The sequence below is a fragment of the Hipposideros armiger genome, unplaced genomic scaffold (assembly GCF_001890085.2).
Source record: "Hipposideros armiger isolate ML-2016 unplaced genomic scaffold, ASM189008v1 scaffold_468, whole genome shotgun sequence".
NCBI classification, from domain to species: Eukaryota; Metazoa; Chordata; class Mammalia; order Chiroptera; family Hipposideridae; genus Hipposideros; species Hipposideros armiger.
Window position 1 is genome coordinate 277,253 of NW_017731818.1, and position 27,587 is coordinate 304,839.

General features: G+C 39.9%; 1 protein-coding gene across 1 annotated transcript in view; it reads left to right on the forward strand.

Moving 5' to 3' along the window:
* Positions 1-17,256: 17,256 nt before the first annotated feature.
* The window catches only part of GPC6 (glypican 6), a 1,102,936-nt gene continuing 1,092,605 nt past the window's right edge, over positions 17,257-27,587 (forward strand). The window contains exon 1 of the mRNA XM_019666367.1: positions 17,257-18,107. Within this exon, the coding sequence (XP_019521912.1) occupies positions 17,948-18,107 (160 nt within the window). The 5' untranslated portion in view covers positions 17,257-17,947. The remainder of the gene's footprint in view (positions 18,108-27,587) is intronic.

Sequence of the window (27,587 nt, forward strand, 5' to 3'; positions counted from 1 at the left end):
AAACTGAACAAAGTGCTGATTTACAGCCTCATCTGAATTGACATTGTACCTCGCAAGGAGTTTTGAAGACAGCAAAACAAATGAAAGTCTGACGGCGTAAGGTCAGGCAAGTATGGTGGGTGTGGCAACACATCCCATCCAAGATCCAATGAGTTTTGATGGGTGATCAAACTTGTGTGTGGTCTCGTATTGTTGCGATGGAACACAACTCCTTTATAATGAACAAGCACAGGACGTTTCTGGATGATGGATTCCTTCAAACTGTCCAATTGCTGACAGTACACATTTGAATTGATTGTTTGGTTCCTTGGTAGGAGCTCGAAAAACACGACATCTTTAAAATCCCAGCACACTGAGAGCGTAACCTTCCTCTGATGAATGTCTGCTTTCGATGTTGTTTGAGGCGAATCATCATGTCGGAACCAAGACTATTTGTGCACCATATTATTATAAACATCCACTTCTCATCACCAGTTATGAGTCGCTTCAAAAAAGAATCGTTTTCCTCACGTTTAATGAGCATACTGCAGATGTTTATACGCATCATCAAATGAACTTCTTTGAGTTCATGCGGAACAGAAATATGGAGCTTGTTTACATATCCCAGCTTCTTCAGGTGGTCGTGAATGCTTGACTGATGGATGTTCAGTGTTTCTGCAATCTCTCATGTCATGTAATGTGGGTTTGACTCGATCAATGCCTTTCTTTTGTCATCATCAACCTCGGTGGGACTCCATGACCGAGAAACATCGTTGAGATCAAAATCACCAACACGGAATTCCATCAACCATCATTAGCACTGATGTTCTTGTAGAGCATGGTCACCATAAACTTTATGAAACTTTTCACAAGCTTGACGCGTGTTCTTCCCTTTATGGAAGTAAGACAGTAAAATATGGTAAAATTGCACAATTTGGTCTTCCATCTTCAACTTATTGTAAAATCTCCAAAACTCAACTAAATCACTCAATTTTTTTTTAGAATGAAGCTAGAACTGTTAGCTGACATAGCAATAACATAAATGCAAATGACTCTAGTACTTCTAAAAATGAACTAGTGCCTCTGTCGCAAATATGCGTCATGACTTTTCCGACAACCCAATATATTTTGAAAGATTTAAACTCTAAAGGACCTCAATTCAGTAGGGCACTAGACTGGGGACTCGTGAGTGCAGAAGCACAGCCTCTCTTTTCATAATTTCATAACACGTTTCTAGCACAATATGTGATGTATATATTCAATAAATGTTTGGATGAATGAATGGCCAAATGAATAGTCTGTTTTGAAAAATCAAAGTAGTAAAATCAATTGTGAAGTTGAAGTGATAAGCTGAGGAAAACTGCCATGACATTCCCAAGACCTGAGGCAAATGTATACAAATTGGAGTCAACAGACAGTATTACTTGAAAACTTGACCAAGCAGAGCCCCTCTGCTCTTCCCTTTGCTGCACTGCAAGGTGTCTGGGCTGTGAAGTGTCCTTTTTGGATACTTTTTCAGTCTCTCTCCAGTCCCTGGAATGACCAGGGCTGGACTAGCCCTCTGGCTGTGGTACTCTAAGCTCACAACTAGAGAGACAGGCCCTGACCCTGTTTGTCCTATTTGGGGCACTCTCCAAACTCAAATATACCCTCTCTTGCTTGTCTACTAATGCTTGTATGCATGTACACACACACACACACACACACACACACACACACACANCACACACACACACACACACACACACACACACACACACACAGACACACACACACACACACACACACACACACACACAGAGGTGGGGTTGAGTAGATAGCTGTTTAAGTTGCTCAAGTACTTGCACCTGTAGGATAGTGCTGGGGCTCTTACCGGATTGACTGTGGTTCATTGGAGAGTCACTCTCATTTGTCCCCTTTCTGGGAGCACCAAAAGCCTCCCTCTGTGCCTATCATTAGTGACTCCTACAACTAAAGGGGCTTAGAACAGGTGCCCTGGCAAAGATTATGTTGGGGCATGCTGATCACAGAGACACTCCAGTCTGGCGTGACCTGGAATTGAATTGCAGGAACAGTTAGAGTACCTCTTGCTCTGGCCTGAGGAGACAAGCTTGTAACAGAGTGAAATGCTGGGTCTCTCTGACTCCATCTTCTTCAAGCCTGCTTTATTCCCATGGCCTTCAGGATAATAGCTCCTGCATTCGATATGTTAATCATTAGAGGAATTCTGCTAGGGGCTTGAGATTTTACAAAAACATCCCCTCTCATTTTCCTTTCCTTTGACATAAAAGAAATCTGAACTCTACTTTCTTAAGAAGGAGTTGAGGGACTACTAGGGCTCCCTCTTCTAGGGTGACACCTTCTTAATAAACAAAACTTTCCTTACTTTAAACTCTGACATTTTGAGTTTGGGCCTTTTGAAGCTTTGGACAAGTAACAAGCTGAAGGCAGAAATAGCAAGTGACATGGGCCCTCTGTGACAAGCAGTCTCAATCCACTATGCACCTCACAGTATTCTAACCGCCCTTGCTTTGCTTCAACTTCTTGAAACCTGTAAGTTACGGTAGATCTACTTTCTGGGATCACCAGAGGTCACAAATTCAGAAGATCAAACGGTAGGCAGGAAAAGTCAATGTGTGAAGTGGACAGGCAGAGACAGGGAAGAGAGAAGGGTGGTTGCCAACCTTGAGTATAGACCTTGACTAAAAGAAGCTACCTAATTCGCCTCAGCTCCAGCCAAAGGTGGGCTTCGCTTTACCAGATCTTTGAAATTTTCAAGAAAAATACAAAATTTAAATGTATTCTGTGTTCTCTCTCAATTTTAAGTAGTGGCACATTTTCTAATTATTTAAAGGCCAACACAACACATGCATGTGCCAAATTATTGCCCAGGATGGCCATTTCATATCTTAGAACCTCATATGTTAAAAAGGATAACTTAATTCTCCCATATCTTCTTAAGGCAGTGTGATATTGTGATTTATAATAAGAAATAAACATTTGGTCTTCATCCAGCCCTGGGACCTGTATCCTAAAATCCTTGGAATTTCCTAAGTGATAAGAACAACACTGGTGTCTCTTATTATGTTAATGATGTATCTCCTGGACCCCACCAAGCATGGGGGCTGGTTGCAAGAAGAACTAATCAAGTGATTCGAGGGTTTAAACTTGTAGCCTGATCCCACAGTTCTCTGAGGAGGGGAGAGGTGCTGGAGATTGAGTTCAATTCCTAATTGCCAAAGATTTAGTCAATCATGCCTATGTAATGAAGCCTCCATAAAAACCCAAAAGAATGAGGTTCAGAGAGCATCCAGGTTGGTAAACACATGGAAATTGGGGAGAATGATGTCCTTGGAGAGAACATGGAAGCTCTGTGCCCTTTCTCCATACCTTACCCTATGTATCTCTTCATTTGACTGATTTGTATCCTTTAATATCTTTTGTGATAAATCTAGCAAGGGGAGGGGCACGGGGACCTCCAATCTGTAGCAAGTAGGTCAGAAGCACAGGTAACAACCTGGGTTTGAGATGAACTTTTAAAGGGGGTGGTGGGGGGTAGTCTTATGAGACTTAGACCTTAACCTGTGGGATCTGACACAATCTCCCAGTAGATAGTGTTAGAATAGAGTTGAATTGTAGAACACCCAAATGGTGTCCTGAGCATTATTTGGTGGTGTAGGGAAACAGTGCCCTCCCCTCCCTATCCCAACCCCCAACCCCATTGGGATTGGATAATCCAACTCTTTTGGCAGGTTCCCTAAACAATTCCTTAAGACCCTGGGGCTCTCACTCCTCCAGAAGCTGGAAGTAAGGATGGAAAGAAGCTACTTTTAGTGACACTGAGTGATTTATACTCAGATCAGAATTAACCATTGTACTTGTCTCCCTAGAACAGAAAAATACAAGATAAACAGAAAATTTTAATCTCTAATAAGGAAATATGCCATATATTTTTCCCCTCTAGCTCTACTTAACTCATCGGGTTGGCTTGAGGGTCCCTCAAGTGACTTGGCATTGACCTGCTAAAAGCCTGGGACCAGGCTTTAATTATTATAGGTGGTGCACTCAATCATTGCTTGTAGGCCTTATGCTTCTATGAATGGGTACATGAAACATTTATAGGAAAATATTTTTAAAGTTGTTTAAAATTTTATAAATATAAGCTATCATTTCCTTCAAATCCTTTGTCTACATCACTTTGTGACCTAATGTACAACAATTTTAAAAATATCAGAAATTAACTAATGTTTCTTTGTCCCCTAGTATGTTTCATTGTCCTCATAACATCTATCCACTTGGTCAGTTTATACAGTAGTCTGCACTTCCCCCACCTTATCCAAAGGAGAACATTCCAAGACCCATAGTGGATATCTAAACTGCAGATCATGCAGGACCCTATATACTATGTCTTTTCCTATACATATGAGGTGTGATCAAAAACACTATGCAAGTTTAAATTTAAAAATATATATATTACAGTAAAAGACACATTGCTATTAATCCCCCTCAAAATACTCTTCCTTGCTTCAAACACACTTATCCCTTCATTCTTGCCACTTTCTGAAGCAGTTCTAGAAGTCCTCTTTCAAGAATGTCTTTAGTTGTACTGTCATGGTTGTGTCGATGTCCTGAAGCATTTTGATTTTGGAAAAGAGGCAGAAGTCCCACAGTGCCAGATCCAGTGAATTGGGTGGATGAGGACACACTGTAATTTTTTTTTTTAAGCTTAGCCATTCTGCCACCTGTTGGCAGCTCAGCGGCAGGCAGCTCAGCTCAGGCCGGGAATCGAACCAGCGACCTTGTTGCTCAGACCCTGCACTCTTGAGCGAGCTTTTAACCAACTGAGCCACTCGGCCGGCTCTTGTAATGTTTTATTTGACAGAAGCAATATGTGACACGGAGCATTGTTATGATGGAGGATAATTTATGGCACACTTTAAAACACCTTTTCTCAACCGTAGCTCACACTCGACTGACTACACCGAACAAGCTGAAACTTGTCACACTGTTACTAAGGTGCCAGGTGCCACTTCCCGTATTGAAGATCCCTGCCTTTCCTTTGGATGGCACTCAACAGCAGCATTCATCGTATTTTTTTTATCATACCATGTACATGCATACCTTTTCACTTAAAGGAAGATTTTTATGGCTTTTCTTTGGCCTTTTCAAATCTCCAGCATCACTACTCTTGTGCTTTGGAGACATTAAGTAAAACAAGGTGAACCCAAGCATCGCATGAGATACAGTGACAGTCCATCTGATAACAGAGCTGGCTACTAAGTGTCTTAGCTGTATCATTGTCAATGTGAATACACTGAACAAAGGGATGGTTCATGTCCAAGGCAGGATGGAGCTGGATGCTTCACTTCATCACATTACTCAGAATGGCAGGCAATTTAAAACTTATGAATTCTTTGTTTCTGGAATTTTCCATTTAATATTTTCAGGTCATGGTTGTCTGTGGAAAGTCAAACTGCAGATAAGGGAGTACTACTGTATGTAGTCAGTTCTGCAGATAAGGGAGTACTACTGTATGTAGTCAGTTGAGATCACAAAGAAGTTATTTCTAACCTTTTAAATTTCTGTGAAGTCTCTTGAAATTAATGCAGACAGCGGTTGTGACAGGCTCAGCGTTTGGTTCGTAAGAGCTAGTGGTGTTCTGAAAGAGGAAGGGGTTCTTTTGAGTTTCAAAGAGTCTAAGTTCCAAGGGAAGCAAGCTCTGTTGTTTTAGCAATAAATTAGAAAGAACGTGAAAAATACATGAGGCAAGAGCCATTTTCTCATCTTATTCTAAACAAAAATGCTGGGTGAGGGGGAAGACAGAAAGCTGAAGGAAGCTAATAAAGGTTGGAATTTCCCTGTGCTCTTTCTGTGGGCTGAGCCCTTGACAGGATTAGGATCCCCGGGGAGTGAAGATGTGCATTCTGACTCTCATAGATGGAGACGTTGTAGTCTGCATTCTCTCTGATATTCCTTATACTAAACTGTAATGGGAGCTTGAACCCATACAGACAGGATGCAGGGGTGGAATGAGGGAAATGCAGAGAGATGCTGAAGGGCAGGCCAACCTTCCTTATGCAATCAACAAAGTGCTGAGGAAAAGAAAGCTACCATTACTGGTAGTTCATACACACTGGTGAACGCGTAGGATTCGAGGGGAGAAGAGATATTGCATGGCCTAGGATGGACTCTGCAGTCAACGACTGGAAAGAGATCTATTTATCTCTCAGAGACCAAGAACTAGATGATCTGATTTCATCAATGCCTGAATGTCCTACAATCCCCATGCAGATGAAAATGAACCCTCCTTAGGAAGAGAGATACATCTGAGAAAATTCTTATGCAACTAAATTTACCTTGCATTGGCAAGATTCAATTTTCTGCTGGTGAATAGAAGAGAGACTTAAAATAGAAATTCAGTTCCATCTTAGGAAAATAAAGAGAGTTCTATTTCTTACACCTGAGTTTGTGGCCTGTGAAAATTCATAACCATTACACAAATATAAAATTTTCCATTTGAACAGCTACCAATTGCAACGAACAATAATTTTGCATGATGGTTAACTAATCGTTCAAGCCAACTTGAACAGGAACATGCTTTACCTACCCTACCTCCCCACAAAAAAACAGAAAGAAAAAAACATCTTTAGAAATCTTCTTGCCAAAGTCCAAAGATTTCTTATAATGAATATTTCAATTCAATGCTGTGATGCCCCATATTTCTGTTGAATGGTGAAGGATGTGTGATTCATTAAGCTCTCATTCATTATGAAAACAGACTAGCAAATTATATTCTTTGTCAGTAAAATCATTATGGAAGTAATTTACAAAATACATTAAGCCCTTTCATGATCTTTCTAAAGGAAAAGCCAAATAGTTTTAAACACATTGCAAAGTTATTATCATTTAAAAAATCTTAGATCTTACTTCTCATTAGTTATTTTGTGAAATATCTCTTGTATAAAAATCTAAATTTGGTGATGCTTTGCACCGCACAGACTATTTTTTATGTGTACCCAAGAGAATCATGGTTCAGCTATGTTTTCATGAAGTTTAAAATAAAGATGAAATTTTAGTTTCTTAAATACTATGTTCAAATGTTCTCTTCCTTTCCTCTCAAATTTGTGTAAACCAGCCTTGCCCCTTAGAGGCTGTAACACGATCCTTCATCTCTTCAATTTTTGTACTAAATCATCATTTTAAATTTGTAAAAGCAACATATAAGCCAGATAGCATGCTGCAAGTTTAAAATGAGGTCGTTTGACTCTATGGAGTTTTAAAATCAGTTATCTACTTCAATTAAGGTAGAAGTCAGGGCAGATATAGTGCCCTTCCATGCTATGCCCATTCACAATACTGTTCATTACCACCAACATGCCGGGTACATGTTTGTTTCCCAGGAAAATAGAGCCCTATTCATTATTCATAGAGGTCCTCCGGTACAGTAAAGACATTCATTCTTTAATGGCTCTATGACTAGGGTGTTGTGAAGCCCGAAGATGTTATTTTTGGAAGATAGTTTACCAATTAAAAGCAAACAGCACCAGATTGCTTAGTAATGTTCTCAACATTGATTGGCTATGATTGCAAATGAACATCAAGAGAAAACTGAAGGCGCATTGCTGCCTGCTTCTCTGCTTGCTTTAGCCACCTCCCTGGAAACATCGTTAGTGGATGGAACTTCCAACTTCCAAGCTTAGACTTTTTTCTTTTCCTCCAAGTAACTTAAAAAATGCACTAGATTTACTCTATCACAAGCATTTAATTATTTCCCCCTGAAATGCAATAAAAGGTGTGAAGTTAATATAGAGGCAAGCATAGAAATGATTGCTTGGAAGTGAACTCAGACTATGAAGACAAATAAGACCATATTATCCAAGGAAAAAATAATGTTTATGTAAAATTAAATATATTCTACTTTCTCATGGTTGATAAAGAATGGAGGTTGTTGCCCATAAATGTTTTATATAAATTCAGTGAAATTAAGTTTGTTTAGATTTTAATTTACCAATAAATGACACAGATCAAGATCCGTGCTACTTTCTTAACCATAGGTTTAAAAGTTATTGCTAGTTTGTATTTGTTATGCAGGCTGTAAACCAAATGATTTATTACTTTTTTCCTTTGCTTTTACTGATCTTTTAAAATGTGACACAGTTGGGCGGAGTGTAGCCAGAGACTGGTAAGAAACTTTTCTCTGTGTGGGGGATGAGAATACATTTGTGAACACCCTATGGAATCTAAACTAAAAAAAAAAAAAAAAAAAAGTATGCCTAAAACTCTTAATTGGTAATATTAGCATTGACAAAGAATCTGTTACAAGATTTGTCTGTCCACATGGAGAAACTGTTTTCCTGACTTAGTAGAGAACCCGTTTTATTGCTAATTGCTTGTACTTTTTATTCAGAGTAATGACTAAGGTAAGGAAGCAGATTTACTTTGAACTTCTGATGTCCATGTTTATTTATTCCAAACATGAAGGTGAATAGTAGAATTTGAAAAGCTATATAAGAGTTGTTATTGAAAACGTTATCCTTGTAACCTACTTAAGAGATGATATTCACCATAAAAAAATCAGTTATATTATTTTAGGAGTCATGCAGGCCTCTTCAAATGAAATCACTAAATAATATGATAATTATCTTTGTCGAAGGATAAAGTAAAATTTATCAAGGACATTATTAGTGTGTGACTGGATTGACACTGTTCATCTGGTTCCATTAGAACTTTGAGTTTTATTTATTTATTTATTTATTTATTTATTTATTTATTTATTTATTTTATTTTTAATTTTTTAAGGATTTTTTTTGTTTGTTTGTTTGTTTTGTAGAGTGATATGTTAGTACAACCTGATGTTTTCTCCTACCCCCTCTTTCTTACAACCAGTAGTCTTTATATAGTTTCTAGCTGGGATGTGTGTGACTGTGTCTACTGAATAGAGAAAAGCTACCGTATTTGCCGGCGTATAAGACGACTGGGCGTATAAGACGACCCCCTAACATTTCCACTCAAAATACAGAGTTTGTTATATACTCGCCGTATAAGACTACCCCCTCTTCCGCACACCTTCCACACACCAAATAAAAGGTAAAACAATATCAGATTTGATTTGGCCCACTGAAGTGCAAACAAGCGTATTGTATTTCGTGTCACCACATAACCGTTTTGGCGATGTTGAGCCACCATGTCTGCTACATGTTTTTCGAGTTCTGGCCAGTGTGGGGTGCCTCTTCTTAATGCACACTTACCCCTTGGCATACTCTTTAATGCTTTCTCATTTGATTTCCAGTCCCGAACCATCTTTTCTGTTACTCCATATTGTCTTGCAGCAGCACAATTATTATTTTCCTTAGCAAAGTTTATAACTTTCAGTTTAAAATTTGCATCATACTTCTTTCTTTTGGCTGGTGCCATGATAGGGATGATAGGGGTTTGACTGGTCGACATTTTCTATGCTGTACTGTACAATGGTGCAGTATTGTGGTTGGCTGTTGGCTGTATACAAAGCCTGATTTGATTGGTCCCTGCTCCCTGTTTGCCCGCCCTGTCACTATAGCAGTCTGGTCCACCCTTGCATCAGCATCTCCCTGGGACCTCACTAGTGTGCAAGTGCGAGCTCTTCAACATTCTAACAGGCACCATGATAGCGCAAAATCGCGAATCTTCAATGCATATGTAAAGAAATATATGGTAACCCGAATTTACCACACTTGCAAAATCGCACACAGCCGAGCATACACCCAGCAGCACTGCTGATGCCTGAACGGTATGTGGAATGAAGTGGGCGGGCATCGGGAGGCCACTATGGCACGGGGCAAGCACTATGGGCAGTCTATCTGAAGTGTACCTGGCGTATAAGATGACCCCCCACTTGGAGGCATATTTTTCAGGGCCAAAAAATCGTCTTAAATGCCGGCAAATACGGTAGCTGATCTTCTTGGCCTCAAAAACATTGCCTGTAACTCCTCCATCAGTTTTCCACTGAAAAAATAATCCTGCTTTACAGTGTAATACTCAACAAAGAAGTTTTATTGACTTGTGTGTACCAGCATGTGAAACAGAATTCATTCAAAATTTTCACTTTTTTTTGCTAGTATCTGTGCTAAATTACAATTGAATACATTTAATCATTATGTTTTGCAGTTTTTAGAAAATTTCCCAAATTAAAAGCTTAGAATATGTTGATTATTGAATTTTAGAATATTCAGATTGCCTCCCATTACTAAAAGTAATTTTATGTCAAAATATGATCTAGCAAGCATTAATCACATTAATGTCTTTTAAAATTTCTTTGGGTTTCTTCTGATTCTGATCAATCAAAGAATTTTTGTAATTTATTTAGTTAAGTAACTTTTTGTTTGTTTTATCCTCTTCTTATGAAGCGATATCAGTTTTTTAAAAAGTTTAATCAAAATTATTTTACTGTTTCTTCAGAGCAGGGTCCTTCTAAGCTGAAATTAAAAGAGCAGAGACTCCTATGTAGTAAAATTGTTAACAACAGAAATACTTTATGGGTTCATTATTAGTTTTTTTCTGAAAACCAAGTCTGTCATACTGCTTATTTAATGTGGAAATAACTAATGATAGTTACTTAACCCAGGGCTTTTAAAATCTGAGAAATCGTTTTAATAAAGATAGTTAAGGAGTTTCATTGATGAAAATTAGCAACATGTGAAGAGCTAATTCCTGGCCAGTTGAGCCTGTGTTATCATCCACTTGCCTTAAGCAATGTCATTATTTATGGTGCCAGATGATCTGAAAACTATGCAAAGCTCCATTCATTGTCCACAAAAGCCAAGGAACTAGAGTAATGACTGCCGGGATGTATGTCCAATAATCTAGGCATATCAAATTACTGCTTAGCTATAGAAATATCTCTCAAAACATTAATATCTGTATTTATAACAAGTAAGACAAGGTTAAATGATCTTTTATGAACTACTAAAATGCAACTATATTATTATGCCATAGAATTTTCATTTGTGTCACTCTTTTCCATTTATATTTCTGATTTAGAAACACTTCAAAAACGTGTGAATTTTAAATAATGACATTGTTAAAGGCAGCTATTATTATTGTGAGTCATAAAGTCAAAAGGAAAATTTCTTATGTAAAATAAGCTTTTTAAATAATTGTATAAAATGATGCTTAGGCAGTATGCCATTTGCCAAGATTGTTCCAAGGTAAAGGTATGTAGTTAACACCAAATTTTAGAACTGTGTAAATATTTTGTTACTTGATATTTAAATGTGCTTAATAGCCTTAAATATATTTCGAGCCATGAAACTCACTTAGAATCAATGAACAGTGTATTTATGGATCATTTGTAAATATGAAAAATTAAAATGGCATTTTAAATTATTGCAATACCATATTTTCTATCTATACTTTCTTGATGATTGTTAGTAATAGTTCAAGTAAATATGAATAGTGCTTAAAAATACATGAAATACTTTCATTGTATAAATTTCTGGCATATAACAGAACTAAATATAATTAAATGATTAGAGTTCTTTCAATTCTTTTGGCTAAATCCTGACATAACTACTAGGCAGAAACTCAGGTCACATGACTCCCACCTGTGAAGTCAAATAGCTCTGGCTTCAGAGTCTTAGGAGAATATGGCAAGACAAGAAGACTCTGTTGCCCCTTGGTGTTTGGCTTTCCCCAAGAGATCATTAGTAACCCAGCTGGTTCTCAGTTACCCTAAAGATATCATTTTAATTGGTTTATATTAGTACTAGATATATTCTTAAGGTTCAAAAATATTAAATGGACTATTAGGATGTGGTTGGGTAAAAACTTGATGAGAAAAATAAAATATTATTTTCATCATTTCTGGCTATTATTCACTTAAGTTTACCTTTTCTTTCTCTGTAACTCAGCAACCTTTCCATTAACCAGGCACTGGCAGAGCTACTGCTGCTAAATTTTTGACAGTTTTTTCATTACATGCCCTGTTTTTCAAGAGGCAGTTTAACTAAGTGATTTTGGTTTGTGCCAAGCTGAGATGTGGAATAGACGCTTGAAGTCCATTCTCATTTTCATAAGATTTCATTTGGACTTATTTGTCCTTGATCTAAACACATAACACAAAGGAAAAAAAAAATTCATCTAGTTTCTGATTCATGAATTGGAATAACTGAGCAAAAGAACAGTAAATTCTGTAGTTTTTCTTTCTTTATTTAATTCAAGGTTAAAAAAATGATAAACAAAAAACTTCATACCTCAAAGTTGTTACCTTATTAAGAAAAGCATTAATACCCATTTGCTTTACATATGTGAGTTAAGGGTAAGGCCTCTTTATAAAACATGACGGCAATGTTAACAATTGCATTTGTTTGAAGTGTGACACACTCATTTAAAAAAAGAATAACTTTCTGATTATAAAAAAATAGCTCACATTAACTGTAGAAAAATTACAATATTCGATAAAGAGAAATATTTACAATCAACCTACAAGAGAAGATCACATTGCATTTCAACCTCTTTCTATGTCTAGTCTCTCATTTTTTTTTAAGATTTTTTTATTGGGGAATTGGGGGCAGGGGAACAGTGCTGGGGAATTGGGGGAAGGGGAACAGATAAGTTGCTGTCCTTTTGTTCTTCAGTCTAGCTGTGGAGGACGTTGATTCACTGGCCCAAGTTGGCACCATCATTGCGCTCTTCCTGGGCGAGACAGATCAGTCTCCGGCTTCTGGACGGCTGCTCACTGCAGCTGCTGGCCGCTCCGCTGGCTGTTGGCTTCATACGGTAGCCCATGGTAACCCACTGCAGCAGGGGCTGCAGCCTACGCTGTCTCAGGCGACCCAGGGCAGCCCAGCTCCAGGTCGAGCTGCCGAGCTGCCGTTCAGCACCTTAGCTATAGAGGGCAGTGTCACTGGCCCTCATATGTGGGATCCAAACCGGGGACCTCTGGCGTCCCAAGCCAGTTCTCAACCATTGCGCCACTCGGCCGGCCCTAGTCTCTCATTCTTCCCTGTAGTTTTAGAAGCTTCTGGAAAGCATTCCCTGATGACCACTTCATCCCTTTCACGTAGAAGTACCACACTGTAATCAGCTATACCTGATGTTTGCTTATCCTTTCCACCCTCTTCATAACATCCTCTAATAATTGTATCAAATGATGCTTAGTCACTATGCCATTTGCCAAGATTGTTTTAAGCAGAGGAGTGGTCTTAACACCAATTTTTAGAAGTATGTAAATATTTTGTTAGTTGATATTTGTGTTTAATAACCTTATGTGTATTTCTAGGCATGAAACTCAGAATCAGTGAAGAGTAGATTTCTGGATTATTAATAACTATGGAATATTAAAATAACACTTTAAATCATTGTAATACCATCACATATTTTCTGTCTATACGATTGCATATGGTCTGCATCCACTCTATTACTTTACCAAAATGTTCCTCTTGAAATTTCTAGTAAGCCTCTTTATCTTCAACCAAGTACAATTTTCTCCATCTTTCTTGTTCTTGCTGATCACTGGGATATGCTTTGTGTTTGAAAATCTTCTCCTAACTTGGGTTCCATCATGCTCCCTAATTTTTATTCTCTTCTTACATTTGCAACTAATCCCTGTCTCTTGCCTTCACTTTCACTTGTTCTTCCTTTAGTTTGCTATATACATTTGTATTGCTTTCATTTGTAAGCAGTAGAATAATCAACTGACAGTGGCATAAACTAGGATTATTTATGGATTATTTAACAAGAAGTCTAGAGGCTGGTGGTCCCAGAGATGGTTTGGTGACTCAAATGGGAAATCAAGAATCTAGGTTCTTTCCATCCTTTTGTTCTGTCATTCTCTGCCTGTTTGCAATCTCTTATCTCCTCATCACAAGACATCATCTACCCATAAGGCAGGAGGCTGAGGCCAAAAGACCTTTCTGCTCCTAGAGCTCTCACCTTTAATAAGGAAAAATGTTTCTTAGAAATCTTCTCTTTACATCTTATTGGCCAGAAATGGCACTTGTGCCCACCCCTACACTATTGAATAGAAAAAGGAAAAGGACTGCCATGACTGGCTTGGACAACTTGCAATTCATCCCTTGGTGTTGGCACAATGGCCCCCTGACACAACCAGGTTATCAGTCTTAGTGTTAGCAAGGAAGAAGAGCTGATGGCCACGGAGCAGGCAACAGACAGGAAGAGCTGGCTACCTGTCGATTATTGCTGCTCCTTAAGACTCGGTCGTTTTCTCTCTAAGTCTCGGAGGTCCCATTTATCTTATGCCCAAAGGGGTTGTTGTGAATGTTGTTGGGAAAGCTGGAATGTGAAAGAACTGTATAAAAGTCTTTATTGTCTTAGTATATATATCTTATTTCCCCAATGAGACTTAATATTTTAAAATAAAATTTTAATAATTTTTTTGGGGTATGTATATATTGAACTAAGGACCAAGCCATGCTAATCCTTTCTGCAAAATTTACCTTCACCTTCTTTCCATTTACTATCTTCCTGTTCTGGTCTCAATCACCTGAAACCTTTACCATTATGGCAGAGTTCTATGTGTTTCTTCTCCTACTTACCTCTTTCTTGCTTCTATTTGCTTGTCTCCTCTGGTTTGATGTTCTCCAGTGTTCTAATTTTTATCCTATCGCATACAATATAAACACTATTGCTGTGATTCAAGTTCTTTAATAACCCTTCTTTCTATTTAAACCAAATGCCAACTTCTCCTTAAAATGAGCTCTCTTCTTTCTCGTCAGGCATCTTCTATGAACTTCCATGACATTCAGTGCTCATTCTAATACATCATCTAGGCTGTGCTGCTGCCCTTAACTGGAATGTGTCTTTTATATTTCAGATATTGTTACATTGCTCAACCAGTGGACCAAAAAGGGGTTCAGAGTACCAGTGAAGCAAGTTACTTACAGTTCACAATCCTACCCGAAATGGTTCCACCCTCATGATGGGATTAACTAATCTATTTATGATTGATTAAATTATAATTCTTTCCATATCCTTGTCTTGCCACAAATGCTAAGGTCACTTTATAAATGTAGGAACTGTGTGCAATAACCTAGTGCTGTGTATGTAGTTGCACTGAATGCTTATTAAATACTTAATGATTGATTGAGTTTTAAATAATTTAAGCCACATACACTATGTCTTCACCTGTTCTTCCATCACCTCACCTTTTATTGTATTATCTGCTATGTACTACTAGGATCAGGGCACATTATGAGTCCCAGTGTGAAATGATAGGATAAGTTATGTGTGTATTTACCCCTTTCCTCTGGGTTGCATAATGCACATCATCTGGCTATGACAGAAACAGGAATTCAAAGGAGGTCATGTCAAATATCACAGAAATAATGACTTGGCTACAGCAATTCCTAATTCTACTAATCTTATCCTTTGTCTACAAAGACACTAGAGGATATTTTATTATCTTGATTTCAAACTTTGAGGAAAATAAGTTCAAACACTTAAGGTCTACCAGTAGCACCATTATAATGAAGGCAAAAATTGTGCTAAAACTTTAAGAGGAAAAAATTTGTTGTTTTCTGAAAGACATGTTTAGCTATGAACACGTGAAGAAAAAGTCCCTCTGTAAATAAGACAACATTTTTAAAGCATTTCCGTAACTTAAGTGAGGTTGAATCTTAAATGTGAGTCTTTTTGGCACATTAAGAGAAGAGGGATTTATTAAAGAGAGGAAGGGAAGCGCCTAATGTGTTATGATGATGAAGATGATTATGACTGTGATGGTGACAAAAATGCAATGACTTTAGTTCCACGAGTCATTCTGGTCATCAACAGACATCATCACAAATACATCTTCATGTGTAGCTTTATAGGTGAGCTGCATAAAATTGGACATTGCCCTATAGTAATTTCTGAATAATATGCTATGGCAACACAAGTAAGTAAGACAGGTTAGTTAGTATAATATCAGGCAGTCAGAAATTCCCTGGTAGACTGAACAAGGATAACAAAAAAACCTGGCCATTCCTTACACTAGCCATTTCTTTCAAAATTATAAGATAACTCCCTCATACTGGAACAGAGACATCAATCATGCCCCAGAGCAACAAAGCCATTTTGAAGGACATTACGAAAGGCCTTTCCAAGGCTGAGCAACAGAACAAATCTGATAAACACCTTAATGACAGGCACCAGCATTCCAGCATTCCCCCTCCCAGGCAGAAAGAAAAGTATAAAACTCAAGCCTTTTACCCTAGCTAGTGGGCATCCCAGTTCCAGGTATCCCCTCCTGCTCGGGAGCTGTAACCTTTCTCTTGCTTTAATGAAACTACCCTCTGCTACAAACTTTACCTCTCTGGTCTGTGTCTCCATTCTTTGGCTTTACGAGACCACTATCTCGGCACAAGAAATATCCTACATCATAAGCATTATGTTTTTTGCCTTGGATTTAACTACCTTAGTAGTTCCAGGGGCTTTGAGTTTCAACACAGACTTCTGCCTTGCAGAGGTCGGTGTGTCAATTAACATAAGAAAGTCAATGGAAATTAGCCAATCCTGAGTTTTCATTTTTATCCCATTTCACAGAACTTGCTGTGTAAGACAGGAAGAAGACAGTGAACTGATTCTCCACTTGAGAATTCTGCTTATTTGGAAGAAAATGTTAAGTCTAGTAGGTGAGATCATTTGGGAAAAGGGAAGGGAGATACCACTTTTTCCCCCAATATCTTCCATCATGTACCCCATAGACTCCTGCTATCATTTTCCCTTTGCATCTGTGTTCTGATTCGTTTTCTTAGCCTTCTTTTTCCTCCCCACCCTAAAAACCTATATTTAATGATTTCTGATCCAAGACTATGGAATATTTGAAATTAAAATAGGGGGGAATTTTAAGTCCAGAACCAAAAATTAAAAACAAACAAGTAAACAAACAAAACTACTGGTGTATAATGTGTGCCCAGACTACCTGTCCTTAGAAAATAAAAACAAACAGAGCCAAACAGAAATTAGATAATTAGAGTGGTGACTGTGCTCTGTGAGGGGTTCCCCTATATGTTTATCTCTACTCTGGCTTTGTGTTTAGGTGGATCATGAATATATTAAGGGCAACGATTGAAATTGCACTGTTCTTTACGTCCACAAAAACATAGTTTAATAACATGAGTTAATGACTTAAAAATACTGTGTTTCTAAATTGATTACGTATGTCATTAAAGGTAGCATTTTGTATCAATATGAAGGATGTGACTAGATGGGAAAATAGGAACGTTCCCCCCGCCCCCCGCCTTTTTTTTTTTTCCTTCTACCAAGTAGAAACAGATCCAGTCCAGGTTTTGCCTTCGACTCTGCCTCTGAATTTCGGCTGTGCTGTGTGTGTAGCACGTTTCTCTCTCTCCACTCCTTTCTCCTTCCCTCTAGCCTCCAGGATTTCTCTCTTCCTATTTCTGGAGGACTCTCACAGGCTCCCTCAGCCTGTGTGAAGCTGAGGTTTCCCCCTGAAACCCGTATATCCCCAGTACATACCTCCACGCATACACATCCCCAAGAACCCCGCGCTCACACCGACACACACGCGCGCACACACACTGGCGCTAGCCTGTCCACCTCCTTCTCGGGAGAGCCCGCGCGCGTTCCCACCTTCGCTGCACACTTCGGCGAGCCGAGCTCGCAGCGCTCTAGGATTCTGCGGCTCGGAACTCGGATCGCAGCGCTGAAACCCCATGGTGGTTTTTGAAACATTTATTTTCCTTCTCTGTCTCGTTTTTATTGCACCGTTTTCGATCTGGGGGGCTAGAAGAGCAAGGCGGCTGCTTTCCCAGCCAGCCCTAGTTGGCTTGCCATCCTCCATCTGGCTTATAAAAGTTTGCTGAGCGCAGTCCAGAGGGCTGCACTGCTCGTCCCCTCGGCTGGCGGAAGGGGGTGACGCTGGGCAGCGGCGAGGAGCGCGCCGCTGGCTCTGGCGGGCTTTCGGCTGGAGGGGCAAGGTGAAGAGCGCACGGGCCGTGGGGTTTACCGAGCTGGATTTGCATGTTGCACCATGCCTTCTTGGATCGGGGCTGTGATTCTTCCCCTCTCCGGGCTGCTGCTGTCACTCCCAGCCGGGGCGGATGTGAAAGCTCGGAGCTGCGGCGAGGTCCGCCAGGCGTACAGTGCCAAGGGATTCAGCCTGGTGGACATCCCCTATCAGGAGATCGCAGGTAAGCGCGGGCGCGCGGCCCGGGTAGCTGCAGCCCTCGGCGGCCGTACGTCCCCCCGGGCCGCCCGGCGCCCTCCTCCTGCCCCCTGTTGCTGAGTTGGTGTTCACTTTGTGTCAGGGCTCTCCCCGACATAGCGCTTCCGCGCCCGGCGGCGAATGCTCCAGCGGCTGCTCCCGCGGGGAAGGTGTGCGTCTCAGCTGCCTCATTGTGTGCACACGCGGGAGCGCCCGCCTTCCCTCCCTCCCTCCCTCTGCTCTGGCGCCCTTGCGCCCCCTTGCTTGTTGGCTCCCGCCAGGAGGGCCAGGGAGCCTGGGACAATCGGGGGTGGCAGCAGCGCGAGGGCAGATCGCCGAGCGGGGCGCCCATTCTGCGCTTCTCGCTCCGGCAAACTTGGAAGAACTGCGGCCGCAGTTTGCCTAGCGCCACAGTCTGAGTGGCGCCTTCTCCACTCCCGCCCTCGCGCCGGCGGGGCGGTGGAGAGACGCGGAGGGCTCCCCTCGTCCCTCGCTCCTCGCTCTACTCTCTCTGTCGTTCAGGAGGCCGAGCGCCCCAGCTGGGGGCCCGCAAGGCTTGGGGAAACACCCCCCCCCCCCAGGGAACTCGGTCTCCCGATATCCGCAGTTCCGGGCTGGTTTGGGGAGTTCACATACTGCTTGTTTTAGATTTGGGGCGGGCTTTCCTGATATAGTTCTTCATCGCTTCCCGGATTGCTGTTGGTCACTTGTGTTTGGGGGGACACCCCAACCACCCGGCACAGCGCCGGGTACTGAGCGCGGCCTCTTCCGCCGGCTCCTGAAAGCTGAGCCAACTTAAGCGGGTGGCTCAGTAGTGGATTCGTCTCAGAGTCCACCAGCCCTGTGTTGCCTGCGTGCCCGGCCACTATAGCATTCCTCTGCCGAGAGCCCGAGAGAACCCACCCGCTTTCTCAGAGCCAGTGTGTGGATAACACTTGGTCTCCAACAACTTGCGCAGCAACCTGGGTGCGTGTTTTCCGGCTCTTAGCTCCAACCGAATCCGAGCTTCTCTGGGGCTCTGTGAATGAAACGTGTCGGGGAGAGATAATCTTGTAGCTTCCAGAGAACTGAACTGAGAGAGGCACTGAGAGGCCAGGAGATGCTAGGAGGGCGCGGGCTGCTTAAACCCAGCAGCTGAAGTCCTCAGTGACCTCAGATGGTCAAGTCAAAACGCTGAATTTCCACCAGTCTTGTGTTTTACTAAAGAACTGGTGGATGGATGAAAAGCATTTTGCAGATATAACAGTTTCGCTACGTAGTGGAATTGCTGTTTGATTACGGTTGATCAACAAACTCTACAAGTGAGGGTTTTTACTTATACTGAAATTAACACATTTATAGAAATGTAGGCGTTGAAAAAAATAACCCAATACATCACGCTAACAGAGAGCATTATATACACAGAGCCTTTTTCAAGTCTGAGCCAGACATAGCCAGCCTCCGGTGCTTCGAAGGCAGAACCTGTGATGAATTACAAGACTACTTTTCTATCCCTGTCACTGCTCCCTTTTCCAGAACTACTTATTTTGTTAATCAGTGAATAGAGACCGGGTGCCCCTACAGCTACTTAAGTTTCTTAACTCTCCTCCCCCTTTTGTCTACTGTTACTTCATTCTTTTTAATTAATTGATAAGGATCAGCATTGCTTTTTTACCCTCCCGAATCTCAAAGAACTAAACTTTTAAAAGGTTTGTAGTATGGAACGCTTCTTTTGGGAACTTTTTCTCCTCTAATCTGGGGTTTTTCAAACTGCACCCTTTAAACGCACCGATATTTCCCCATATAATTTCAGATAAGATATCTCAAAAAAGAAAATTAAGTATTTTTAAATTCCTTCAGTATTCTTCAGTGGATAATGGGACTTTACAGAGACTACAGTTCATGCTTAGCAGGATGCAAGTCTCCTTAATATCAAGGTGATGTTTTTCAGTGTAAATCATTTCTGTAGTCTGCATTCACTTTACTGAGAACGTTTGCAGAGGTTAAAATAAATTCTTCAATAGATTTTTAGCTACAGTTTTTTTTTCTGTTTTGTTTTTTTGCCTGTTCCCTCCACCCCTTCACAATTACAGTGCTTGCTAAATAGCTATGCATTTCTAAAATGTGTGTCCTTTTGTTAAACTCACTTTCTAGGATTAAGAGTACTATTAACTTTGCCTTAACCCTGGTGTCCTTTGATGCTTGTGGAAATGATCAAGATACAGGTCACTGTGGGGTCAGAAGAACATATGATAAGAAAATAATGAATTGCAAGATAATTGTACATTAAAGACACACATTGTTTTCAAACTAAACTTGACTCAGTGGTACTTAATTACTGTTGCAATGATCACTTAGGAAATATGTCCCTTTATTAAATGAATACTCTTCCTCCCCTCCCTAGGTCCTGATACAATTTACATTTAATTATCTAGTATATGATGGTTTTCCTTTCTTCATACTCCTTTTCATCCTTTGCCTTGTTCAGACTTCTAATGGTTTGCTTGAGAAAGGCATATGCCATTTGTCTGCCAGTGAACATGGATTTAAAGGAACTGCTGTTCAGAATTTAGATTCATGAGATCTGTTTCTAATTGAAAGATATTTGCAGGTAGCTTGCCTGGTAAAATAACTGAGAAGTAATAAGGACATTATGTTTCATTACGACATTATTAAAGTTTTACTCAGAACTCACAATTGTGAAATAGTGTTGCCCTTTTCTATTCTAGGATAAAAGGGAGTTCTCCATACTCAACAGATGAGGGGCTGTGATGGGTAATATATAAAGTTACACTCTCAGGGAGTGCTTGGGAAGGGGGAGGCCTTCAAGGGGCAGTTTGTACCATTAATCTTCACTCACCCTTGATTTTAAAGCATCCCAGGCTGATCAGATAGGCTATCTGTCCTTGTTTGAGAGATGCTCAAAGGGGCAGACTCTTGAGCCCCTCTCAGCAATCCATTCTAACACTTATTAATTTTTGTGGTATCAAAATGTTTCCAGATAGCTTGCCAGAAGCCCTCACTGTGTACTTGCTTACTTTCCCTTGCTCTGTCTTCTGGGAAGATATTGAGCAGTGGATCATCAAATTCTTTGTAAGGACTGTTATTCTGATCAAAGGTCAGTGTGAAACATCCCAGTCTTTCTTTGAGCATCAGTAATATTATCTTATTTTCCAACCCGACACATCTTGATGGCTCTGAACTTCTAAAGGAACTCCACAGCTGAAAACAGCATCCACTTAAAAGTCTGGGAAGTTCAGGGAATGTTATGTGAGGCTTACTGTGCCACTGTTTTATGCTGTGAGCCTTCTTAGTGTCATGAATAGTTTGTATCTGACTAGTGGTGACTTCTTGGCCTACATGTTCACTTTTTTCATTAATTATCAAATGCAACTTTATTTAACAACCTCTTAGTATAGAAATTACTATGTGCCCCGCACCTATGTGAAAACATTACCTACTTTATTTTTTTTATTATTTTTTATTTTTTAGCTGAGCCATCCTGCCACCTGTTGGCAGCTCAGTGGTAGCTCAGCTCAGGCCGGGAATCAAACCGCTGTTGCTAAGAGCTCACACTCTTAAGTGAGCTCTTAACCAACTGAGCCACTCTGCCGGCCCTAAACATTACCTACTTTAAAAACATTAAACATTGCCTTGTTGACTTCTTCAAATAACTTAGTGAATGCAATCATTATCCCCATTTTATAGATGAAAAGACTGAGCAACAGAGAGACTTAACTAATTGACTTGCCGAAGGTTGACTGTGAGAAAGTAAAGAGGCTAGACTATAAACACAGGCACTCTGAGACCATAGACTTGACCATGGCCACTGCCATGCTGTATTTGTTGAATGAATGTAAAGTCAGTTCTTTCCTCATCTAATATTGTATATAGCTTGGTATTATCAATCACCATGTTTTCCCTCACAGTTCATACTGAATATTTTCTGTTCATTTGCAACATCTATAATTTAAAAATCCCTTTGACTTTGGGGGCCGGCCGAGTGGCTCAGTTGGTTAAGAGCTCGCTCAAGAGTGTGAGCTCAGAGCAACAGCGGTTCGAATCCTGGTTTGAGTCCTGGCTGGAGCTGCCGCTGAGCTGTCAACAGGTGGCAGGATGGCTCAGCTAAAATAAATAAATAAATAAATAATAAAAGTCCCTTTGACTTTGGATTGTATGTTCTCAGGAACTGGCCACTCTATCATCACTAAATTGCCCATGTAGTTATGCATTTTCCCAATCATCTTATTAGTATAGATGCAGTTATATAACAGGTGGACACTAAAGAACACATGTTGGTGTTTTTCAGCATACTGGGCCTACTGGAATATGAGGTTAGTGCAACGACGCTGACTGTAGGGAGTTATCATGGGGATTAAGGGAGGAGGGAAGTTTCCACAGCTTAGGAAAAAAATTATAAAAGTAACTCTGTTCTCAATATTCACTTTGTTCCATTTTCTGTCTTGGGTATTATGAGAGTTGGACTATAGCTAGATATTAAGAAAGTATTAAACTCTTCTTCATCTCTTTGATTCTAAAATTTAAAAATAAAGAACATTGTCTTATACTCTGCTGATACACTATAAGCATTCTTAGTCCTTTATTGGTTTCAAATTTGAAGATACATAATGCTTCATTTTACTTGGTTTTTGTCTAACAGTCCCTTTTCCTTTTTGGTGGGCTTCCCAGGCAACCTGTCCTCTTTTCGTCTGCTCTCCCAGCAAACCAGCTTATTTAATATATTTGCCATTAACACAAGTCTTTTTTTCAGTTTGCATGTAGATATCACCCTAACGTAAATTAAGTTAACTCTTGCTCTTTTACAGATATATTAAATATCCTATTTTGGAATCAGTTATTTAATTTCCACTGATCTGCCTGCTTCAAGATTTCTGATTTCTTTGCCCTCCGTTTAATTAGCCAATATCTTTAAAATCATTTCAAAGAACAGTGTGAGGTATAAATGAGTTAGCTGAACTTCATTTTTTTTCTTTTTATGATTTGTCAAGTCACTAGATTGCTAAAATAATTAATTCCAGGTATTAAAACAATCTAAAATCTGGGCTATTAGGAGCACTGCTTGTTAAACTCTTGATTTGGGAATTAATTTTAGAACGATCCTTGCAAACAGAGTTATCTTAGTTCATTTAATTAGAGGATAATATGTCATCATTGAGAACAAGAGTTCATTTGAGTTGACTGATACACTTTTTCATGTAAAATTCACATTTTTAAATTGCACTACATCTTAATAACTTGTGTGTAGAAATGTAGGCCACTATCAAAAGTGATTTAAAATATACAACATTATGTTTTTTAAAATATTATAGTATAAACATTGCATCATAATTTATGTAAGAGCATGACCAGTGTTCTTTTATAATTACGGGTTTTATGAAGTAAAATACATATAAAATTCAAAATGATTAAGTCCTTTTAAGCCAAAGTGACCTACCATTCAGTCACTAGATTTGTATAGAAATATGAGTTTAAGTTAAAAATTGTAGCAAAGGAATTGTTGGTAAAATAATTTTAATAGCTTAATCTTATATTCAAGCTCACAAAAGTAACACTATAAGACTATTTTGTTTTTCCTCTTAGTACTCATCTTTCAAAAGACTTTTAGCAAGGCCAGTAAGGTGACTTAGAGTTGTCTTGCCAATATAAATAGAATACTTAATATTCATTTAAACTTGGAGCTTATATCCCTTTACAGACCAAATTCTTCTCTGTTGAATTTTTAGCTGGCACATAATTCAACTTTAAATAGTATCATGGCTTTCTCCAGTATTTTTCAGTTTTCAGTGACTTACATGATATTATTTGAAAGTGTAATTGATTCCCTGGGATGGCATATTTATAAATAAAGGGTTTCATAGTGTTAAGTCTTGGGTAAGGGTTTAAAAATTCTAGTAAACCTGCATGGAAATATTTAAGAGTTTTTAATAAGCCTGGATGAAAAATATTTTTAAACAAATGCACCACTTAGCAAAATAGACATTTGATTCCACATTTACACATTATCCAGGTTATTGATTATTTTTATAACCTATTCTTCATTTCCTTTAGGCGTTTTTCTCTTCTTTTTTACATTCATCCAATAAATATTGTTTACCTACTATGTGAAAGTCACTGTGGCAGGTGGTGGGTATAGGGCCCCAGGGAATTTTAATTCTAGCAGGGAAGCAAAAATTAAGGGCACCGTTCACAATGAATGGTTGAGATGAGTGCACAGAACTAGGGTAACTGGCACTGTGAAAGCATTTCCCATAAACACCTGATCTAATCCCAGGGTTATGGAAATGCTTGGTTGAGGAAGAGCAGTGGGCTCTGAACCATTGAGTACAAAGTCAGTAAGGAAAGGGGAGAGTGGAGGGGCACACACATTGCCTATATGGTAAGAAGACCCTGAAAGCATGAGAGGAAACAGCCAGTGAATGGGGAAAGGGGTGTGAGAAAGACTGGAGAGCAGCCTGAGGGCAGGGTTCATGACTTATAGTCAGGATCCAAAGATGACCCATGCGTATTGGCCGTAGACTTACTTTTTCACCACAGGTGTGGACCCTTAGCTCTAAAGCCTATGGATACTAAACTAATGTTGGTATACATCCAGTTGTTTTAAATATAGCCCAAAGAAGCATATTTTTAATCATTTAGAGCCTGCCTGTTTTGTGGACCCCGCAGAACTGCACCCAACATCTGCTAGTCATTTGTAAGACCAAGCTGGGGCCTCTAATGACTCCGAGCTGCTGCTGTCCCCCACGCCCGATGGCAGAGCAGCACTTCCTCTCCTCAGGCAGTTCCCTTAACCTCTTCCCCTTCTAGGTAGTGGTCTGTCTGTTACCTCTGGAAGGGCTCACACTGTGAAGGACTTGCCCTCACAGGCATCTTGTCAAAGCACACCCAAATAAATCTCTTTGTACCCTACTGCCACCTCCTGGTCCAGTCTCTTTCCTTGATCAGCCCTGAATTCCCTGGAACTCAGTACAAGGACTTTGGCCTTTAGCCTAAAGCAGTAAGAAGCTGGTGAAGAAGTGTTTGAATCAGACTGGACATGGTTTTGAAATGTTACTTTGGTTGCTCTGTAGAGAGTGGACATGTCAAAAGGGAGAAAAAGCAGACATATGAAGAGGAGGAGATGCTAACTTTGAGTTGGAGTGGTGACTGTGGAAATGGAATGAAGTAGAGGGATTCAAGAAACATTTAGGAGGTAAAATTGTTATCACCGGAAGGCTATTAATCAACCAGAAGTTATTTACTGAACATCTACTATGTGATTGACAATAAATAGAGACTGGGGTGTGTGTGTGTGTGTGTGTGTGTGTGTGTGTGTGCGCGCACGCGCGCGTGTGTGTGTGCGATTCCAATGACAGGATAATAGAATGAAGTGACTTCTATGACCTTGCTCAAAGAAGGAGGTAAAATTTAACTGGGACTGTATGAATCAGGGTTCGCCAGAGAAATAGAACCAATAGGATATATATCTACATGTATCTCTAGACATATCTCTAGATATTGATACAGATATAGATATAAATGTAGATATAAGAGGAGGTTTTTTATAGGAATTCACTCCTGAGGTTATAGAGGCCATGATCTGCTTCTGCAAGCTGGAGATCGAGGAAAATGGTGGTATAATTCAGTCTTTTAGGGCCAAAGGCCTGAAAAGGGCATGGGAGAGGGGCACTGGTATAAGTCTAGGAGTCCAAGGCCCAAGGACCAGGATGTCTGATGTCCCAGGGCAAGAAAAGATAGAGATCAGAGCTCAATAAGAGTGAGAGGGAATTCACCCTTCCTCTGCCTTTTTGTTCTATTTGGGCCCCCAGTGGATTGGATGATGTCTACCCATATTAGTCACTACTTCTACTGAATCAAATGCTAATCTCTTCTAGAAACACCCTCACAGACACACCCAGGGATAATGTTTTACCAGCTATATAGGTATCCCTTAGGCCAGTCAAGTGGACGCATGTAACAAGCATCACAGGAACCTTGAAGGATGGGTAGCATTTGACAAAAGGGCATGAAAGAAGAAGGCATTTGTGGTGGTAAAATGCGTGAGCAAAATTGTGCAGAGGAGGATAATACAGTACAGAAATGGATCTATTAAGAACTTCTGAGAAATGATATTGAACAGATAGAGTGGGGTTGGATTTTTGGTGGCCCTTGAAAAGCCTAGATTTTATATAGCAGGAAGTAGGTCATCATTGGTCATAATTCTAGGTTCTTAGCAGTGAAGCAACATGATGAAAGTATTGTTTAGATTACAAACAGGACAGAATAGAAGAGGGGTCATTAAAGGCCCCTGGGGAGGGCAGGAGGACAGCCAGGGGGCTGTTTTAGATACTAAAGCATAAGATACTGAGGGGAGAATATGACGATGAGAGGACAGAGGAAGGAGTGAATAAGTTTATCAGAGAAGGAAGAGGAAAAATTAAAAAGAAAAAAAAAACAACTTAAAACTATACTCTGCTACTGAGAAGTTCCAATAGAATACAAGATATTAAATAGAATACAAGATATATTTGAAGAAGACAAGATATTAAAACTCTTGCCTGAAACAATTTGTCACTTAAGATACTTTTGGTAGCAGGTCACAGAAAATCCTGAATCAGCTGCCTTACATATTCAGGGAAAGCCATTATTTCACATAAAAAGTCTCCACATAGAGCAGTTCCAGGAGTGAGAAGTGGGGAAGGTAACAGTATCATCAGGGCCCCAGGTTCTCTCCATCTTTCAGCTCTGAGATCCTCCTTCTATCAGATAAGCTCCATTATGGAAACAAAATGGCTGCTGGAGTAATGAGTCAGTCTCATTATAATGCCCAGAGGCACAAAAAGAGATGCTTTCTTCTCATGTTTCTCTTTGTTGATGAGGCAGACTACCCTCAGGAGTCCCCTAGAAGATTTACCTCCTTTTCTCATTCCAGTGTTGCTTCCTGTGCCCATGCCTGCAAAAGAAAGGATAGCGACCATGGCTGTTGACCTGGACTAGTCACAGTTACACCCTCACACAGGGGCTGGTGTCCACCTTCCTCAAGTGCATGGCCACTAAATTGCTTGGTTAATTTTCATAATCTTAATAAGAATCCCAAGGAATTGAGGGGTAATGGAAGTATTGAAAACTACTCACACTCTCTGAATTAATTAGGTGTTTGGCATTCATGCTTTAGTCCAGTACTTCTCAACTCTGGCTAGTGGTGAATTTAAAAATGTTTAACAGTTGTCTCTCAGGAGGTTGGGTATGGGAGACCTGATTTGTAGCATTTGCCAGTTTCTGTTGTATAAATTTTCCCTCCACCATGACCAATTTCAAGGTATTAACCGTTTAACAACCAGATCACAAAATTCCTGAAAATTTAACAACTGGTCGTTTCAAATTGGGAAGAGCCAGGCCTATCCTGGAATCATATGAGATATTTAAATCAACAGAACGCCTATACTTGGCTCCATCTTCAGATATTCTGATTTAATTGGTCTGTGATGGG